General features: G+C 48.6%; 1 protein-coding gene across 2 annotated transcripts in view; it reads left to right on the forward strand.

The window, feature by feature from the left end:
* Positions 1 to 18003, forward strand: part of STXBP1 (syntaxin binding protein 1) — a 77287-nt gene that overhangs the window by 54684 nt on the left and 4600 nt on the right. Inside the window, exons 14-19 of one of the 2 annotated variants that reach the window (XM_073590859.1) lie at positions 7065 to 7203; positions 7321 to 7430; positions 8729 to 8830; positions 9320 to 9405; positions 9518 to 9672; positions 14481 to 14615. In XM_073590859.1, coding sequence (XP_073446960.1) covers positions 7065 to 7203; positions 7321 to 7430; positions 8729 to 8830; positions 9320 to 9405; positions 9518 to 9672; positions 14481 to 14590 — 702 coding nt within the window. In that variant the 3' untranslated portion in view covers positions 14591 to 14615. The remainder of the gene's footprint in view (positions 1 to 7064; positions 7204 to 7320; positions 7431 to 8728; positions 8831 to 9319; positions 9406 to 9517; positions 9673 to 14480; positions 14616 to 18003) is intronic. The other variant, XM_073590860.1, reaches the window with a different exon arrangement.

Consider the following 18003-nt stretch of genomic DNA (forward strand, 5'->3'; position numbering starts at 1 on the left):
ACCTCGAACACACAGGGCTCCGTACACCTCATACACACAGGGCTCCGCTCCGTACACCTCGTACACACAGAGCTCTGCTCCATACACCACATATACACAAGGCTCCGTACACCTCGAACACACAGGGCTCCGCACACCTCATACACACAGGGCTCCGCTCCGTACACCTCGTACACACAGAGCTCTGCTCCATACACCTCATATACACAAGGCTCCGTACACCTCGAACACACAGGGCTCCGCACACCTCATACACACAGGGCTCCGCTCCGTACACCTCGTACACACAGAGCTCTGCTCCATACACCTCATATACACAAGGCTCCGTACACCTCGAACACACAGGGCTCCGCACACCTCATACACACAGGGCTCCGCTCCATACACCTCATATACACAAGGCTCCGTACACCTCGAACACACAGGGCTCCGTACACCTCATACACACAGGGCTCCGCTCCGTACACCTCGTACATACAGAGCTCTGCTCCATACACCACATATACACAAGGCTCCGTACACCTCGAACACACAGGGCTCCGTACACCTCATACACACAGGGCTCCGCTCCGTACACCTCGTACACACAGGGCTCCGTACACCTCATACACACAGGGCTCCGCTCCGTACACCTCGTACACACAGAGCTCTGCTCCATACACCACATATACACAAGGCTCCGTACACCTCGAACACACAGGGCTCCGTACACCTCATACACACAGGGCTCCGCTCCGTACACCTCGTACACACAGAGCTCTGCTCCATACACCACATATACACAAGGCTCCGTACACCTCGAACACACAGGGCTCCGCACACCTCATACACACAGGGCTCCGCTCCGTACACCTCGTACACACAGAGCTCTGCTCCATACACCTCATATACACAAGGCTCCGTACACCTCGAACACACAGGGCTCCGCACACCTCATACACACAGGGCTCCGCTCCGTACACCTCGTACACACAGAGCTCTGCTCCATACACCTCATATACACAAGGCTCCGTACACCTCGAACACACAGGGCTCCGCACACCTCATACACACAGGGCTCCGCTCCATACACCTCATATACACAAGGCTCCGTACACCTCGAACACACAGGGCTCCGTACACCTCATACACACAGGGCTCCGCTCCGTACACCTCGTACACACAGAGCTCTGCTCCATACACCACATATACACAAGGCTCCGTACTCCTCGAACACACAGGGCTCCGTACACCTCGTACACACAGAGCTCCGCTCCGTACACCTCGTACACATAGAGCTCCGCTCCGTACACCTCATATACACAAGGCTCCGTACACCTCGTACACACAGGGCTCCGCACACCTCATACACACAGGGCTCCGCTCCATACACCTCATATACACAAGGCTCCGTACACCTCGAACACACAGGGCTCCGTACACCTCATACACACAGGGCTCCGCTCCGTACACCTCGTACACACAGAGCTCTGCTCCATACACCACATATACACAAGGCTCCGTACTCCTCGAACACACAGGGCTCCGCACACCTCATACACACAGGGCTCCGCTCCGTACACCTCGTACACACAGAGCTCTGCTCCATACACCTCATATACACAAGGCTCCGTACACCTCGAACACACAGGGCTCCGCACACCTCATACACACAGGGCTCCGCTCCGTACACCTCGTACACACAGAGCTCTGCTCCATACACCACATATACACAAGGCTCCGTACTCCTCGAACACACAGGGCTCCGCTCCGTACATCTCGTACACACAGAGCTCTGCTCCATACACCACATATATACAAGGCTCCGTACTCCTCGAACACACAGGGCTCCGCACACCTCATACACACAGGGCTCCGCTCCGTACACCTCGTACACACAGAGCTCTGCTCCATACACCTCATATACACAAGGCTCCGTACACCTCGAACACACAGGGCTCCGCACACCTCATACACACAGGGCTCCGCTCCGTACACCTCGTACACACAGAGCTCTGCTCCATACACCTCATATACACAAGGCTCCGTACACCTCGAACACACAGGGCTCCGCACACCTCATACACACAGGGCTCCGCTCCGTACACCTCGTACACACAGAGCTCTGCTCCATACACCTCATATACACAAGGCTCCGTACACCTCGAACACACAGGGCTCCGCACACCTCATACACACAGGGCTCCGCTCCGTACACCTCGTACACACAGAGCTCTGCTCCATACACCACATATACACAAGGCTCCGTACTCCTCGAACACACAGGGCTCCGTACATCTCGTACACACAGAGCTCCGCTCCATACACCTCATATACACAAGGCTCCGTACACCTCGAACACACAGGGCTCCGTACACCTCATACACACAGGGCTCCGCTCCGTACACCTCGTACACACAGAGCTCTGCTCCATACACCACATATACACAAGGCTCCGTACACCTCGAACACACAGGGCTCCGCACACCTCATACACACAGGGCTCCGCTCCGTACACCTCGTACACACAGAGCTCTGCTCCATACACCTCATATACACAAGGCTCCGTACACCTCGAACACACAGGGCTCCGCACACCTCATACACACAGGGCTCCACTCCGTACACCTCGTACACACAGAGCTCTGCTCCATACACCTCATATACACAAGGCTCCGTACACCTCGAACACACAGGGCTCCGCACACCTCATACACACAGGGCTCCGCTCCGTACACCTCGTACACACAGAGCTCTGCTCCATACACCACATATACACAAGGCTCCGTACTCCTCGAACACACAGGGCTCCGTACATCTCGTACACACAGAGCTCCGCTCCATACACCTCATATACACAAGGCTCCGTACACCTCGAACACACAGGGCTCCGTACACCTCATACACACAGGGCTCCGCTCCGTACACCTCGTACACACAGAGCTCTGCTCCATACACCACATATACACAAGGCTCCGTACACCTCGAACACACAGGGCTCCGCACACCTCATACACACAGGGCTCCGCTCCGTACACCTCGTACACACAGAGCTCTGCTCCATACACCTCATATACACAAGGCTCCGTACACCTCGAACACACAGGGCTCCGCACACCTCATACACACAGGGCTCCGCTCCGTACACCTCGTACACACAGAGCTCTGCTCCATACACCTCATATACACAAGGCTCCGTACACCTCGAACACACAGGGCTCCGCACACCTCATACACACAGGGCTCCGCTCCATACACCTCATATACACAAGGCTCCGTACACCTCGAACACACAGGGCTCCGTACACCTCATACACACAGGGCTCCGCTCCGTACACCTCGTACACACAGAGCTCTGCTCCATACACCACATATACACAAGGCTCCGTACACCTCGAACACACAGGGCTCCGTACACCTCATACACACAGGGCTCCGCTCCGTACACCTCGTACACACAGGGCTCCGTACACCTCATACACACAGGGCTCCGCTCCGTACACCTCGTACACACAGAGCTCTGCTCCATACACCACATATACACAAGGCTCCGTACACCTCGAACACACAGGGCTCCGTACACCTCATACACACAGGGCTCCGCTCCGTACACCTCGTACACACAGAGCTCTGCTCCATACACCACATATACACAAGGCTCCGTACACCTCGAACACACAGGGCTCCGCACACCTCATACACACAGGGCTCCGCTCCGTACACCTCGTACACACAGAGCTCTGCTCCATACACCTCATATACACAAGGCTCCGTACAACTCGAACACACAGGGCTCCGCACACCTCATACACACAGGGCTCCGCTCCGTACACCTCGTACACACAGAGCTCTGCTCCATACACCACATATACACAAGGCTCCGTACTCCTCGAACACACAGGGCTCCGTACATCTCGTACACACAGAGCTCCGCTCCATACACCTCATATACACAAGGCTCCGTACACCTCGAACACACAGGGCTCCGTACACCTCATACACACAGGGCTCCGCTCCGTACACCTCGTACACACAGAGCTCTGCTCCATACACCACATATACACAAGGCTCCGTACACCTCGAACACACAGGGCTCCGCACACCTCATACACACAGGGCTCCGCTCCGTACACCTCGTACACACAGAGCTCTGCTCCATACACCTCATATACACAAGGCTCCGTACACCTCGAACACACAGGGCTCCGCACACCTCATACACACAGGGCTCCGCTCCGTACACCTCGTACACACAGAGCTCTGCTCCATACACCTCATATACACAAGGCTCCGTACACCTCGAACACACAGGGCTCCGCACACCTCATACACACAGGGCTCCGCTCCATACACGTCATATACACAAGGCTCCGTACACCTCGAACACACAGGGCTCCGTACACCTCATACACACAGGGCTCCGCTCCGTACACCTCGTACACACAGAGCTCTGCTCCATACACCACATATACACAAGGCTCCGTACACCTCAAACACACAGGGCTCCGCACACCTCATACACACAGGGCTCCGCTCCGTACACCTCGTACACACAGAGCTCTGCTCCATACACCTCATATACACAAGGCTCCGTACACCTCGAACACACAGGGCTCCGCACACCTCATACACACAGGGCTCCGCTCCATACACGTCATATACACAAGGCTCCGTACACCTCGAACACACAGGGCTCCGTACACCTCATACACACAGGGCTCCGCTCCGTACACCTCGTACACACAGAGCTCTGCTCCATACACCACATATACACAAGGCTCCGTACACCTCGAACACACAGGGCTCCGCACACCTCATACACACAGGGCTCCGCTCCGTACACCTCATACACACAGGGCTCCGCTCCGTACACCTCGTACACACAGGGCTCCGTACACCTCATACACACAGGGCTCCGCTCCGTACACCTCGTACACACAGAGCTCTGCTCCATACACCACATATACACAAGGCTCCGTACACCTCGAACACACAGGGCTCCGCACACCTCATACACACAGGGCTCCGCTCCGTACACCTCGTACACACAGAGCTCTGCTCCATACACCACATATACACAAGGCTCCGTACTCCTCGAACACACAGGGCTCCGTACACCTCGTACACACAGGGCTCCGCTCCGTACACCTCGAACACACAGAGCTCTGCTCCGTACACCTCGAACACACAGGGCTCCGTACACCTCGTACACACAGAGCTCTGCTCCATACACCACATATACACAAGGCTCCGTACTCCTCGAACACACAGGGCTCCGTACATCTCGTACACACAGAGCTCCGCTCCATACACCTCATATACACAAGGCTCCGTACACCTCGAACACACAGGGCTCCGTACACCTCATACACACAGGGCTCCGCTCCGTACACCTCGTACACACAGAGCTCTGCTCCATACACCACATATACACAAGGCTCCGTACACCTCGAACACACAGGGCTCCGCACACCTCATACACACAGGGCTCCGCTCCGTACACCTCGTACACACAGAGCTCTGCTCCATACACCTCATATACACAAGGCTCCGTACACCTCGAACACACAGGGCTCCGCACACCTCATACACACAGGGCTCCGCTCCGTACACCTCGTACACACAGAGCTCTGCTCCATACACCTCATATACACAAGGCTCCGTACACCTCGAACACACAGGGCTCCGTACACCTCATACACACAGGGCTCCGCTCCGTACACCTCGTACACACAGAGCTCTGCTCCATACACCACATATACACAAGGCTCCGTACTCCTCGAACACACAGGGCTCCGCACACCTCATACACACAGGGCTCCGCTCCGTACACCTCGTACACACAGAGCTCTGCTCCATACACCTCATATACACAAGGCTCCGTACACCTCGAACACACAGGGCTCCGCACACCTCATACACACAGGGCTCCGCTCCGTACACCTCGTACACACAGAGCTCTGCTCCATACACCTCATATACACAAGGCTCCGTACACCTCGAACACACAGGGCTCCGCACACCTCATACACACAGGGCTCCGCTCCATACACCTCATATACACAAGGCTCCGTACACCTCGAACACACAGGGCTCCGTACACCTCATACACACAGGGCTCCGCTCCGTACACCTCGTACACACAGAGCTCTGCTCCATACACCACATATACACAAGGCTCCGTACACCTCGAACACACAGGGCTCCGTACACCTCATACACACAGGGCTCCGCTCCGTACACCTCGTACACACAGGGCTCCGTACACCTCATACACACAGGGCTCCGCTCCGTACACCTCGTACACACAGAGCTCTGCTCCATACACCACATATACACAAGGCTCCGTACACCTCGAACACACAGGGCTCCGTACACCTCGTACACACAGAGCTCCGCTCCGTACACCTCGTACACACAGAGCTCCGCTCCATACACCTCATATACACAAGGCTCCGTACACCTCGTACACACAGGGTTCCGTACACCTCGTACACACAGGGCTCCGCTCCGTACACCTCGTACACACAGAGCTCCGCTCCATACACCTCATATACACAAGGCTCCGTACACCTCGTACACACAGGGTTCCGTACACCTCGTACACACAGGGTTCCGTACACCTCGTACACACAGGGCTCCACTCCGTACACCTCGTACACACAGGGCTCCACTCCGTACAGCTCGTACACACAGGGCTCCGCTCCGTACACCTCGTACACACAGGGCTCCGCTCCGTACACCTCGTACACCTCGTACACAGCAGCGTCTGGCACACACTGAGGTCCCTGATCATGTGACCCCTGACTCCTCCCCCTCCTGTGACCTCATCACAGGTCCTGTGCAGTGTGTGCACACAGAACAAGCCAATGCTATCGCCGCTCCTGAATGCGTGCCTTCCCCATGCCTCAGGGAGTGAGACATGTGGTGCACCGTGGGCCGCAGATGCCTGCCTCGGGGCCGCGTGTTTGAGACCCCTGATCTAAGCGGTAACATTTTTCTTTGTGGAGAATGACGTGTCAAGCCTGACATGCCCAGGTGAGGACACTTTTAAACTTTTAATTTACTGTGCCATCTTTCCTTAGGACCTTGCGATGGGCACAGATGCAGAGGGGGAGAAGATTAAGGATCCAATGAGGGCCATCGTTCCTATTCTGCTGGATGGAAATGTCACTACATATGATAAAATCCGCATCATTCTTCTGTACATCTTCCTTAAGAATGGTAAGTGCAAGCCTTCTTACCCTACTCAATAGTGAGACCGCCAAGTTGTATGGAGCCCATAAATGAGGGAATGACTACAAGGAGACCCTGTAAATTTTTGTTTTCCTGTTAATTCAGGGATCACTGAGGAGAATCTGAACAAGTTGATCCAGCATGCCCAGATCCCTCCAGAAGATAGCGAGATCATCACCAACATGGGGCATTTAGGTGTTCCCATCATCACTGACGTATGTTTACTTCTCAGCGGTAACGACTGGGAGGGTACAGAGGACTAACGGGCACGGCCACTAACATAACTGAAGAACTGGAATCATGTGACAGACATGTAGGGTCACAGTTTTTAAGGTTGAAGGTAGACGTAAGTCCTTCAAGTTCAACCCATAACCTAGGAATGCAAAAACCCAAGAAACAGATGCTGACTGCGCCATACTAGGAGGAAAAATTCCCTCCCGGCTCCACAGACTAGTTCCTTGGATCATCGTCCCTTGAGAGAATCTAGTATCCATTACCTGTAATATTATATGTATCAAAAAAGGCAGCCAGGCCCATAATCTCCCTGCTTTTACAGTAAAGAACGCCATAGTCTCACTATTCGTACAGTAAAGAATCCCTAGTCTCACTGCTTGTACAGTAAAGAAAACAGTCTCACTGCTTTTACAGTAAAGAATCCCTAGTCTCACTGCATGTACAGTAAAGAATCCATAGTCTCACTGCTTGTACAGTAATGAATCCATAGTCTGCTTCTCATAAGTAAAGAATCCATACTCTGCTCGGACATTAAAGAATCCATAGTCTCACTACTTTTACAGTAAAGACTCCATAGTCTCACTGCTCGTACAGTAAAGAATCCATAGTCTCTGCTCATAAGTAAAGAATCCATAGTCTCACTGTTCATAAGTAAATAATCCATACTCTGCTCATACATTAAAGAATCCATAGTCTCACTACTTTTACAGTAAAGAATCCATAGTCTCACTACTTTTACAGTAAAGAATCCATAGTCTCACTACTTTTACAGTAAAGACTCCATAATCTCACTGCTCGTACAGTAAAGAATCCATAGACTCACTGCTGTTACCGTAAAGAATCCATAGTCGCACTGCTGGTACAGTAAAGAATCCCTAGTCTCACTGCTCGTATGTAAAGAATCCATAGTCTCAGTGCTAGTACAGTAGAGATTTCATAGTCTCACTGCTCGTATGTAAAGAATCCATAGTTTCACCTTCTTTCCTCAAGACGTAGAGAATGCCCCCTTGTCCCCGTCACAAGCCTAAGTTGAAAAAGACCATTCCACAGATCTCTGTGCTGTCCCCTCATGCATTGTAATAAGCCTGGGCTTTTCTGGTTAATATTCCGGACACCTTTATTACAATAGATTAGTTTACCTGGTGGAATAGTTCCACAATTCAGCAATGAAGAATTGGAGGCAGAGGAAAATCCGAGGAGGTATTTGGTTTGGGAAATTATCATACGTATCTTGTAGAATGACACTTTGGCAAATATTAACAATTTATTCAATCTTTAGTCGACACTTCGTCGCAGGAGCAAACCAGACCGCAAGGAGAGGATCAGTGAGCAGACCTATCAGCTGTCCAGATGGACACCAGTGGTGAAGGACATCATGGAGGTAAGTGGACAGGCGCAGAGACGGCCATGTTATATGGTGCCTTTAGGCTCTTGGTATCTATGTGCTGCGGAATATGTTAGCGCTATATAAAAATAAAGATTATTATTATGCAGGAAGGTGGTAATGGAACGAAACAGAAATCTAGAGCTTTGATTGAAGAATGGAAATAGAAATCCCAGCTGTAACATATTCACGATCCATACAATTTCTGCCATTTTTTTCTATGTGTACAAGGGGGGCTGCAGCTCATACAAAATGATTACGCGCCTCCCAATGCAAGCAGGTTAAGCAAGCAATGGCATGGCCGCTATCGGGGAATACCTGTAGCCCTAATATGACCAGCTCACTCCATAGCAGCTGATTCTCAGTGTCGGACCTGCTGCCATCAGCAATTGAAAAAAAGAGAAGAATAAATTATTTTTAGTTATTTTTTTTTTTTTTTATCCTTTTTTTTCTTACCCTCTTATTTCCAACATGCGGCTGACCTAGGACACGATTGATGACAAGCTGGACACCAAGCATTACCCGTACATCTCCACACGCTCCTCTGCCTCTTTTAGTACAACGGCTGTAAGGTGGGTGCCGGTCTTACTTATGAGAAATGGAAACAATATATCATCTAAAACCAGATGAATTCCAAAAAATATTGGAAAATAAAGGCAGAATAAATGAATGTTCTCTTCGCAGTGCCCGCTATGGACACTGGCACAAGAACAAGGCCCCGGGGGAGTACCGCGCCGGCCCCCGTCTGATCATCTTCATCCTGGGAGGAGTGGGTCTCAGCGAAATGCGCTGTGCATATGAGGTATCACAGGCCAGTGGCAAGTGGGAAGTGCTCATAGGTGAGTGGCGGAATATATCATCTGCGCACACGGGGCGGTTTATTGGGGTCATCCAGTGACTGTATATAAGGCTTCCTTTACTGTGTGTATGTTACTTCGTATGTCTGCCTATTAATATACACCTGGCGCTTCCCACTATGTAAGTATATGTAAGTCCTGTGTGCATTATTCTGCTCGTGTGTCTGCTGTGTGTCCCGTGTTTTATATATCGTATGTGTTATGTGAGTCTGTTCTGCTTATGTCTGGCTGCTAATAGATTACATTTCGGCCCCCGCTTTACCTACACACTACTAAACCCTGTTCCCCTATATACAGCATCAATAAGGTAATAGAGCTGATAGTGGCCACTTTCCATGCAGCTATTGCCATAAATGACTCTCCTCCAGAGAGAGCAGCTCTCCTTCTTTTCTAGCTTTATATACAGTATATCATTGTTAGCAGAATTACTCTTGTTTGGGGGCTCACGTAGATTTGGGACCTAGCACGGATTGTCCGCGGATCTCCCACCCTAGGAGACTGTCTAGACTTGGGTAGGGAGGCCTGCGGACAGACTGTGCATTGCATCTCGTGCCCGGACCATGTTTCACAGACGTCTGCATGAGCCCTTAAACAGAGGAGTGTGAAGATAAGGCCAGGGTCACACTTGCAACTGCAGTGCGAGAAACTCTCGTGAGTCTCTCGCCTCAATTCCCGGCACTGCGCCGGTACTCGGACCGGAGCGTTCAGCTGCATACATATACATGCAGCGCACACTCTGGTCCCGAGTGCCGGCGGCAGTGCCTGGAATTTAGGCGAGAAATTCGCGCAAGTTTCTCGCATTGCAGTTGCAAGTGTTACCTCGGCCTAAGACTCTAATACTCTACTGTGAGTCTGTCAGCAACATACATGATGCCGTTTACAGCAGCCTGTATTCTGTCTATAGTCTCGATACGGTCCCACAATGTTTGAGTCTGTATTACCCATTGGTACATTCCTCATAGGACAGACCAATGATCAGTGGCTCTGGCTCAGCAGCGCTGCTTAGTGTAGTCTATTGGGGTCATGAATTAGCTTCTTTCCAATGACCCCATAAGTTGGCCATATACAGGATATCGCTCACGACCCCCCATACACATGGATTCTCGCCTCTGCCAAGTGTTCGTGATTTCAACAGGAGAAAGTCACTAATAGATGCCTGCAACATAACAACGGCTTTTCTACCCCAACATCACCTGTTGGGGAGCACCCCATATTATATGAATTAATTCACACGTCCCAGTGCATCGGCCAAAACTTTGGATTGGGGTTGCTGAATGGGAGCAGGAAAACTCCTCTCGACGTCATCATTGCAGCATGTCGGCTATTCCCATCTAGCGGCCACATATCACTCCCCTAGCCGATAGACCTTGAGGTGCACGCCAATTTGAGCGGATGCCATCACGTATGAGGTGGCTGTACCAATACCGCTCAGTAGCCAGAGACCAATGTCGTGGCCGAAGGACTGGACTGTGCAGATGGATTTGCACCAACTCTACCCCATACACATCAGATGGTCGGCTGGTCACATCGTAAACGGCAAATTCCACCAATTTGTCTCTAAAGTGTATGGGGCCTTTACTCTCTCCTTGCCTCTGCAGTTTATGCCTTAGCTGCCATACCAGGAATGGCCAAGGAGAACGGTTGGTGCTGTATCTAGAAAACCTCTCTAGTATATTGCAACTATCTCAATAGTAGTTTTCCTGAACGGACCAAACAGCGGGCGCACTGTTTCCAGTCCGCTCACATGGATGGGTCAGAAATACTTGTGTGCCTGTAGCTGCAGGGTGAATGGATGTGTGTTGGCGCATGTGCCCAGCCGCGTGTATGCTGTACGGGTCTCGTGCCTGCCTCCATGTTGGTCTCTTTCTTACTGAAACTCCTGTGTAAAGTCTGTCTGTTCTCTATACTTCTGGTTTTGACTGTCTCTTTTGCTGTCTCTGACATTTTTCACAAGGTGAGAAAACGACGCCTTTTTTCCGTTGTTTTTTTATGTAGAAAACTTGCTGTGTTTTACAGTTCAGGAAATAAATGTGATTTCATGAAAATTCTTACTTTTAAAGACTGTTTGAACAGTGTGAGATTTTTTTGGTGCATTTTCTTTTCCCTGTAAACTTCTGAAAAAATGCATGTAAAAAAAATATATATTTTTAAGTGCAAAATTCCAGCATTTCTGCACTAAAAAGCACCCAAATTGTGCATCAGATCTGCACAAAAATGCAGAAAAAAAACAGCAAAAAATCAATATGCATCGGTGGAATCATGGCCTAAGTTGTTGTTTTTTTCCCTCAGTATAAAGGTACAGGGAAAAAAATCTACAGCAAAGAATGCCTTACTTCCATGCGAATTTGTCATGGATTTGACTGTAGATTTGCTGTGGACATCGCCCCATGTTTTGCAAAAAGTGATGAAATCTGCAGTATCCTCAGCATAAATTGAGAATTCCTCCAGATTTACGATGATTTTTCCAAGCTTAGTCCTTGCAAAAATTTTTCTGCAATGTGTGGATGATATTTGGCAATATTTTATCTATTTTGCTGATACTAACAAGCTGCAAATTTCCTGCCTGAAAATCCATAAAGTTTTTGCCCACTACATAAGAAATGGAAAAGTGTCCGGTCCCTGTCGAGAGCGAGAGCGCCGTTTTCTCACCTCTCGGGAAGTGTCTGTCTGAAGTCTCTTATATGACCCTTGTTTGTTCCTTTCTGTTTTGTGCAGAGTTTCGTCTTTCGCTGTCCTTTGTGCGCTTCTGTCTGTTTCAATCACCTTTCCCCCTCTGCTAATCACCATTTCATCCACTTTTGACCATCGATCACATTCTTTCTGCTGTTTTATTTTTGTCTTACATGCTTCTGACATATTATCCTACGTGTGCCCCCAATCTTCTGCTGCACCCGTATACTCTTGGGGTTTGCACCTTTAGTGGCTTAAAGGGATTTCCCGGGATTGGAAAACCCCTGTCCCCTGGCTGTGGGTTTAAAACCCAGCGCCGAATCCCACCGCTGCTCCCGCTGTCAGTTATTGTCTGCAGTGCTGATATCATATCAACAGCGCTGCAGACAATCAGTGAGCTCAGCAGCTCTCGAGTCTCTCAGATCACTGATTGGTTGCAGCGCTGCAATAACAGATGTCAGGAGCAGCGGCTAGCGCTCAGCAGTGGACCCAAGGAGGGAGAGTAAACAGAGTTTTCTGAAACCGGAACATGCCTTGGGCTACTTGCACACTTCAGTTTATTGTGAATCACGGGGTTGCTGCCTTTTCTTCATCCTATGGGGACCTGAAGGAAGGCTATGTGCACATGTCCGGAATTCTCGCGGAAATTTCTGTGGGAATTCCACAACTCCCTGCCGTGGGAAATATGCGAGAAATCCGCATGCGTAATTCCCATGAAAAACTAGCGTTTTGCAAGCGTAATTAGCTTGCAGAATGCTAGCATTTTCCAAGCGATCTGTAGCATCGCTTGTAAAACTTATTGACAGGTTGGTCACACTCGTCAAGTGTCTTGTGTGACCAACCTGTCAATCAGATTTCCATGCGATGCTACAGATCGCTTGGAAAATGCTAGTATTCTGCAAGCTAATTACACTTGCAAAACGCTCGTTTTTCACGGGAAATACGCGGGAATTACGCATGTTGATTTCTCGCGTATTTCCCGCAGCAGGGAGTTGCAGAATTGCCGCGGAAATTTCCGCGGGAATTCCGGACGTGGGAACATAGCCTTAGCCTTCTTCTTTGAGCTTCCCCAAGTGACATAAGAAGTAATGTTTCGATAATGTAACTGGTGCCAAAACTTTTGGAGTAATAGAGAAGAGCCTAAAGCATCACTGCAGTTTCAGAATAAGCAGTTGGGTGCAAATGAGGAATAACACTATTTCTGGCCATTACATGACTCATAACCTGCATTTTTAGCAGTTATTTCATGTCTTGGTACAAATCGGTTTGTAGGACCTGGTCCATTTTTTTGTGGCCACTGGAGAGGAACCCTTAAACCTGGCTGGTAAGATTCAGTTTTATCTTTTGATTAGCTGGCCTAGCACAACATCATGCCGTCAGGTAAGACGCGGTTTTCAGGGCTCCCGTCCCACGGCCACCAAATTTAGTTGTTCCCTGTACACTGGAAGCCTCAGTAGTTTCAACGTGTGGGTTTCTTCTTTTGGTTACCCTCCAGCTTCTCCCACCTTCCCTATCTATGCAGTTTAATAGCAGCAGTTGTGGTTTGATCCATCACTGCAGGGCAGGCAGATTCGTAGACAGATTTGAGCAATGGAATAATGAGTGCAGGGATGAATAGGAAGCTACAGGCCACATAAAATTCCCAATCAATCTTCTCTTGACATCGGCCATTGAGCAAGACCCGAGAGAGGGGGGCCCATAAACATTAGATAGTCGTATGATGACTATTCATCTAGTATACATGGATACGGTATATAGAAGTTTGACAGTCAAAAGGAGATAGCGGTAGGCTAGAATTTTCTCTAACGTACCTCCACGTGCTTTTTGGCATGGTTTCTATCGGTTTTTTTCCTTTGTCTTTCATTCTCAGCTTTATCACTACATTCAGTTTCTTCTTTTATGCTTTCTTCCATCCACAGTCTCTCTTCTGGATTTTTCTCTCCATTCTTTCTTCTCTGTCATCCGACTTGCAGCCGTAGCATCATTGCTCTGGACCTCTGGTCACCCATAACTTTCTATATTGTGTTATTTCTTCTTCCGCAGTCCCCTCTCTCCTTCCCTTCCCCTGCTCCTCCCTATCCGTGTTAGGCCTTTGTCAGCCCCCCTCTCTTCTCTCACAGGTTCCACTCACATATTAACACCCATCAAATTCCTTCAAGACCTCAGACACCCAGACTTCCGAGACAGCAGTCGGGTGTCATTCGAGGACCCGGCTCCCATCATGGAGTGAGGTCTAACGAGCTGGGACAAAAAAAGTAAAGAGAGACTTTAATTCCCCACCCCAAACACCCCACCCTTCGTGGATTTCTCTGCCCCACTCACCCTCAGCTCGGACATCACCGATTATTTTCACTTGTTTGTTACAATAAGAAAATGCTTGCTGGTTTTATTTTTATTTTTTTTTAATTTGTGTTTGAAAATGTCATTATGGTAATTATTGAAAATGTTTCCTTTCATCTATCGCTGATCATGATACTTGGTGATTGATCTGTGCCGCCATCTTTCCATTGTGCTTGTTGGATCATGATCTCATACCGCTTGCACCAACTCTGCTTTCAGGTCGCTGTTCCACTATGGCTTCTGTTGTTCTTCCCGTCCTCATCATATGAACTTTCCATTTCCATAAAATCATTCATTCATCACTATAGTATCTTGCAATGTCCTTTGCAAGAACTGGGATCTCATTACCCTTGTTCACCAACTGGAAGAGACCGCCATAATCAGTGGAGGGGTGGTCCCGTTTATGAGCTTTCCTTCCATTGAGATCTAAAGTAGGTAAAGTTGGCCATAGACTCAAAGGGGTATTCCCATCTCAAGATCCTATCCCAATATGTAGTAGGTGTGATAATAATAATATTAGAAAATATCTCCAATTAGAAATGTAGTATAGTTTTTCTATGTCTTTCCTCATGTGCAGGCATTGCAGGACCTTAGGTATCCATGATTACAACCACTAGCTAACTAACTGTCCTTATATCAGTGGTCGTAACCATGGATACCTAAGGTCCTGCAATGCCTGCACATGAGGAAAGACACAAATCAGAAGAACTATACTACATTTCTAATTGAAGATATATGCTAATATTATTATTACCATCTCCAAGATTGTATCCCAATATGTAGTAGGTGTAATACCTACTACATATTGGGATAGGATCATAGAGATGGGAATACCCCTTTAAGATACCTATTGAGCCAACTGCTTTTCCTCCTGACTCCTTTATACACATGCACATTACGGAGCATTGTGTATGCACATTTATTTTGAGGTTAGAGGGAAATAAGCCGGTGTTAGACACCTCTGTCTTCAGCTTATTGCCAGTTGCTGCAAAAGGATCGGGCATGTTGAAATCGAATATGTGTGATCCATATTCCCTTGACATCTGGGAGAGATTTTGTGGTCCCCATAAAAGTTAGATGACTATTTGTCCAATATGTATGGGTACCTTAAAGGGTTTCACTGGTCAATTGGTAAATTTAGCAGTAACAATAAAATAATGTATACTCACCCCCTGGAATGTCTTACTGACTCAAGCGCTGCCAAGCCATGATTGGTGACCTGTGGCCTGACTGCTGCAGACACTCAGTCAGCGGCTGTGGCAGTCTTGTCACTGGTGGTCCGTGAGGTCACTGATCCTGCAGAGAGATGAAGCCGGGGGTGAGTATACATTCTTTTATTGTTTTAACTCCTTGACTGTCCACTGCCGAGTTTACCTTAAGAGTGGAGAACCCCTTTAAAGCAATCAAAATATACAATCATACCCAAAATCTAAGTGATTTATGTTCTTACCACATGCCCCTTTCCCAGTAGCAAAGAAATTCAGAACATCTGTCAAATTGAGAAAATTCTGTCTATCTCCATCTTAAAGGGGTCGACCACCACTCCGTTTACTTCTGTGGAATTATCAGAACGCTAAATCCATCAGTCCCATAGAAGTAACTGTATTGGTGGTGCACGTATGCCCTACAGGGTGACTTTAGGACCCTCCATTCTCTGGATCATGGGAGTTTCTGCAGTCAAACCTGTGTTCGGATATGTGTACACTGACTTTTGGAGCTGTTTAGAGGAATTTTGCATTTTTGATAACTTTGCTCCAAAACTCCGCAAACAGACTCGGTGTGCCCATACCCTAAAGGGTTTTTGTCTGTGATCTTAAGGCTAGGGCATCAATGTATGATCAGTTCTGATCACTTGGACCTCCACAGATCAGCTAATGGGTTGACTTTGGACCTCTGTTACTGTGACTGGTGAAGGGTCCCAGCAGTCGGACCCCCGCCATTCACACATTTATGGAAAAGATATGCTCCACAAGATTATTGATGACTCTCCCCAAATTTAACTTATGGTCTCCTTTCTGCCTTAACCCATTACCATCCCTTCTCCATCTTTCATCCGTGAACCCCCTTGTTTCATCCTTTACAAACATTTTCAAGCATTTTGCTCAGCCAGCGGTTCACTTGTCAGCCCCACGACAATCTGTGTAAGTTGTAATATACAGTGGGGCGGGTGCAGCTCCCCCCCCCCCCCCCCAAAAAAAAAAAAACATTGCCACTGGTTGCATGAAGTCATGTTTCACCAATTAAGGCAAGGAACGCTTGCTCTTAACCTGCTATGGCAGAGAAGAGGTTAATGTCCGAGATGTCAAGTTGTCAGTACAAGACCAGTCTAACCTGCGCCTGTCACCTGCACGAATAAGGAGGGAAATGAACCGGCGCCAAATTTTATTCTTCAGAGGATTTAATAAAGACTAATGACCTCAGTGATCGAGTACGCCGTCCGTCCTCAGTGAATTAGTAATGGGATCGCGATGGTCTCCAATGCGCGGTGACAGGCGCATTTTAATTGGTCCCCGTTAATGTATGCCAGACTGAATGTCACCTTTTCTTACACAACCTATTTGTACGTCTTTATATTATTTGGCTATTACTTCAATCTGGTCTAAAAAAATATATATATAACCCATAAGGGAGGAATCGTGGTCAATTTTTCCGGTAAAGGTGCCAGTCTCCTGGTTCGTGCTACCATCTCCTCATTTACCCAGTGACATCTGTTCCATTAACCCCTTCTCTCCACGGGGAGGTGGCAGGTATTGGGCTCACGCAAGTCACTTTTTAAGTTTTTCGCTCGTTCACGGGATCTGTGCATGTCATGGATTCCACGTCAGCAAGCATTGAATTTATTGGGGGTGATGGTGGGGGTGGTTGGTTTGCAAAAAAAAATGTTTTGTATTTTTATCTTACAGGGGAGTAGGGTGGGATATCCAAAAGGACATTGCATGCTGGGAATTATGGGAAGGCTTTTAATGTTCACCTAGTTATGTGGTTTGTATATGACGCTGTCAGTCACACTTAGGACATGTAAAATGCATTATCCTGGCCAAAAAGAAGCAAAAATACAGTAAAAGGTTTGGGTCTTTTGTGAGATACCTCCTATGCAAGTTCTAATTATTTGCTATGGGCACCTGTACAGTTGCTGCACTTGTTTAAAGGGAATGTGTCATCAAAAAACTACCCATTGTTTAAATTAAGTTTTTGTCTTAAATGCCTTTTTTAATCATTTTTGGTGAGGTTTTTTCATTTCACAATCTTTATTAAAAGTGAAAAATCTTGCAATTCTGACACCAGCCACTAGAGCTTTTTTAG

Source organism: Dendrobates tinctorius, unplaced genomic scaffold (genome assembly GCF_039654945.1).
Source record: "Dendrobates tinctorius isolate UK_male_01 unplaced genomic scaffold, ASM3965494v1 ptg000120l, whole genome shotgun sequence".
NCBI lineage: Eukaryota > Metazoa > Chordata > Amphibia > Anura > Dendrobatidae > Dendrobates > Dendrobates tinctorius.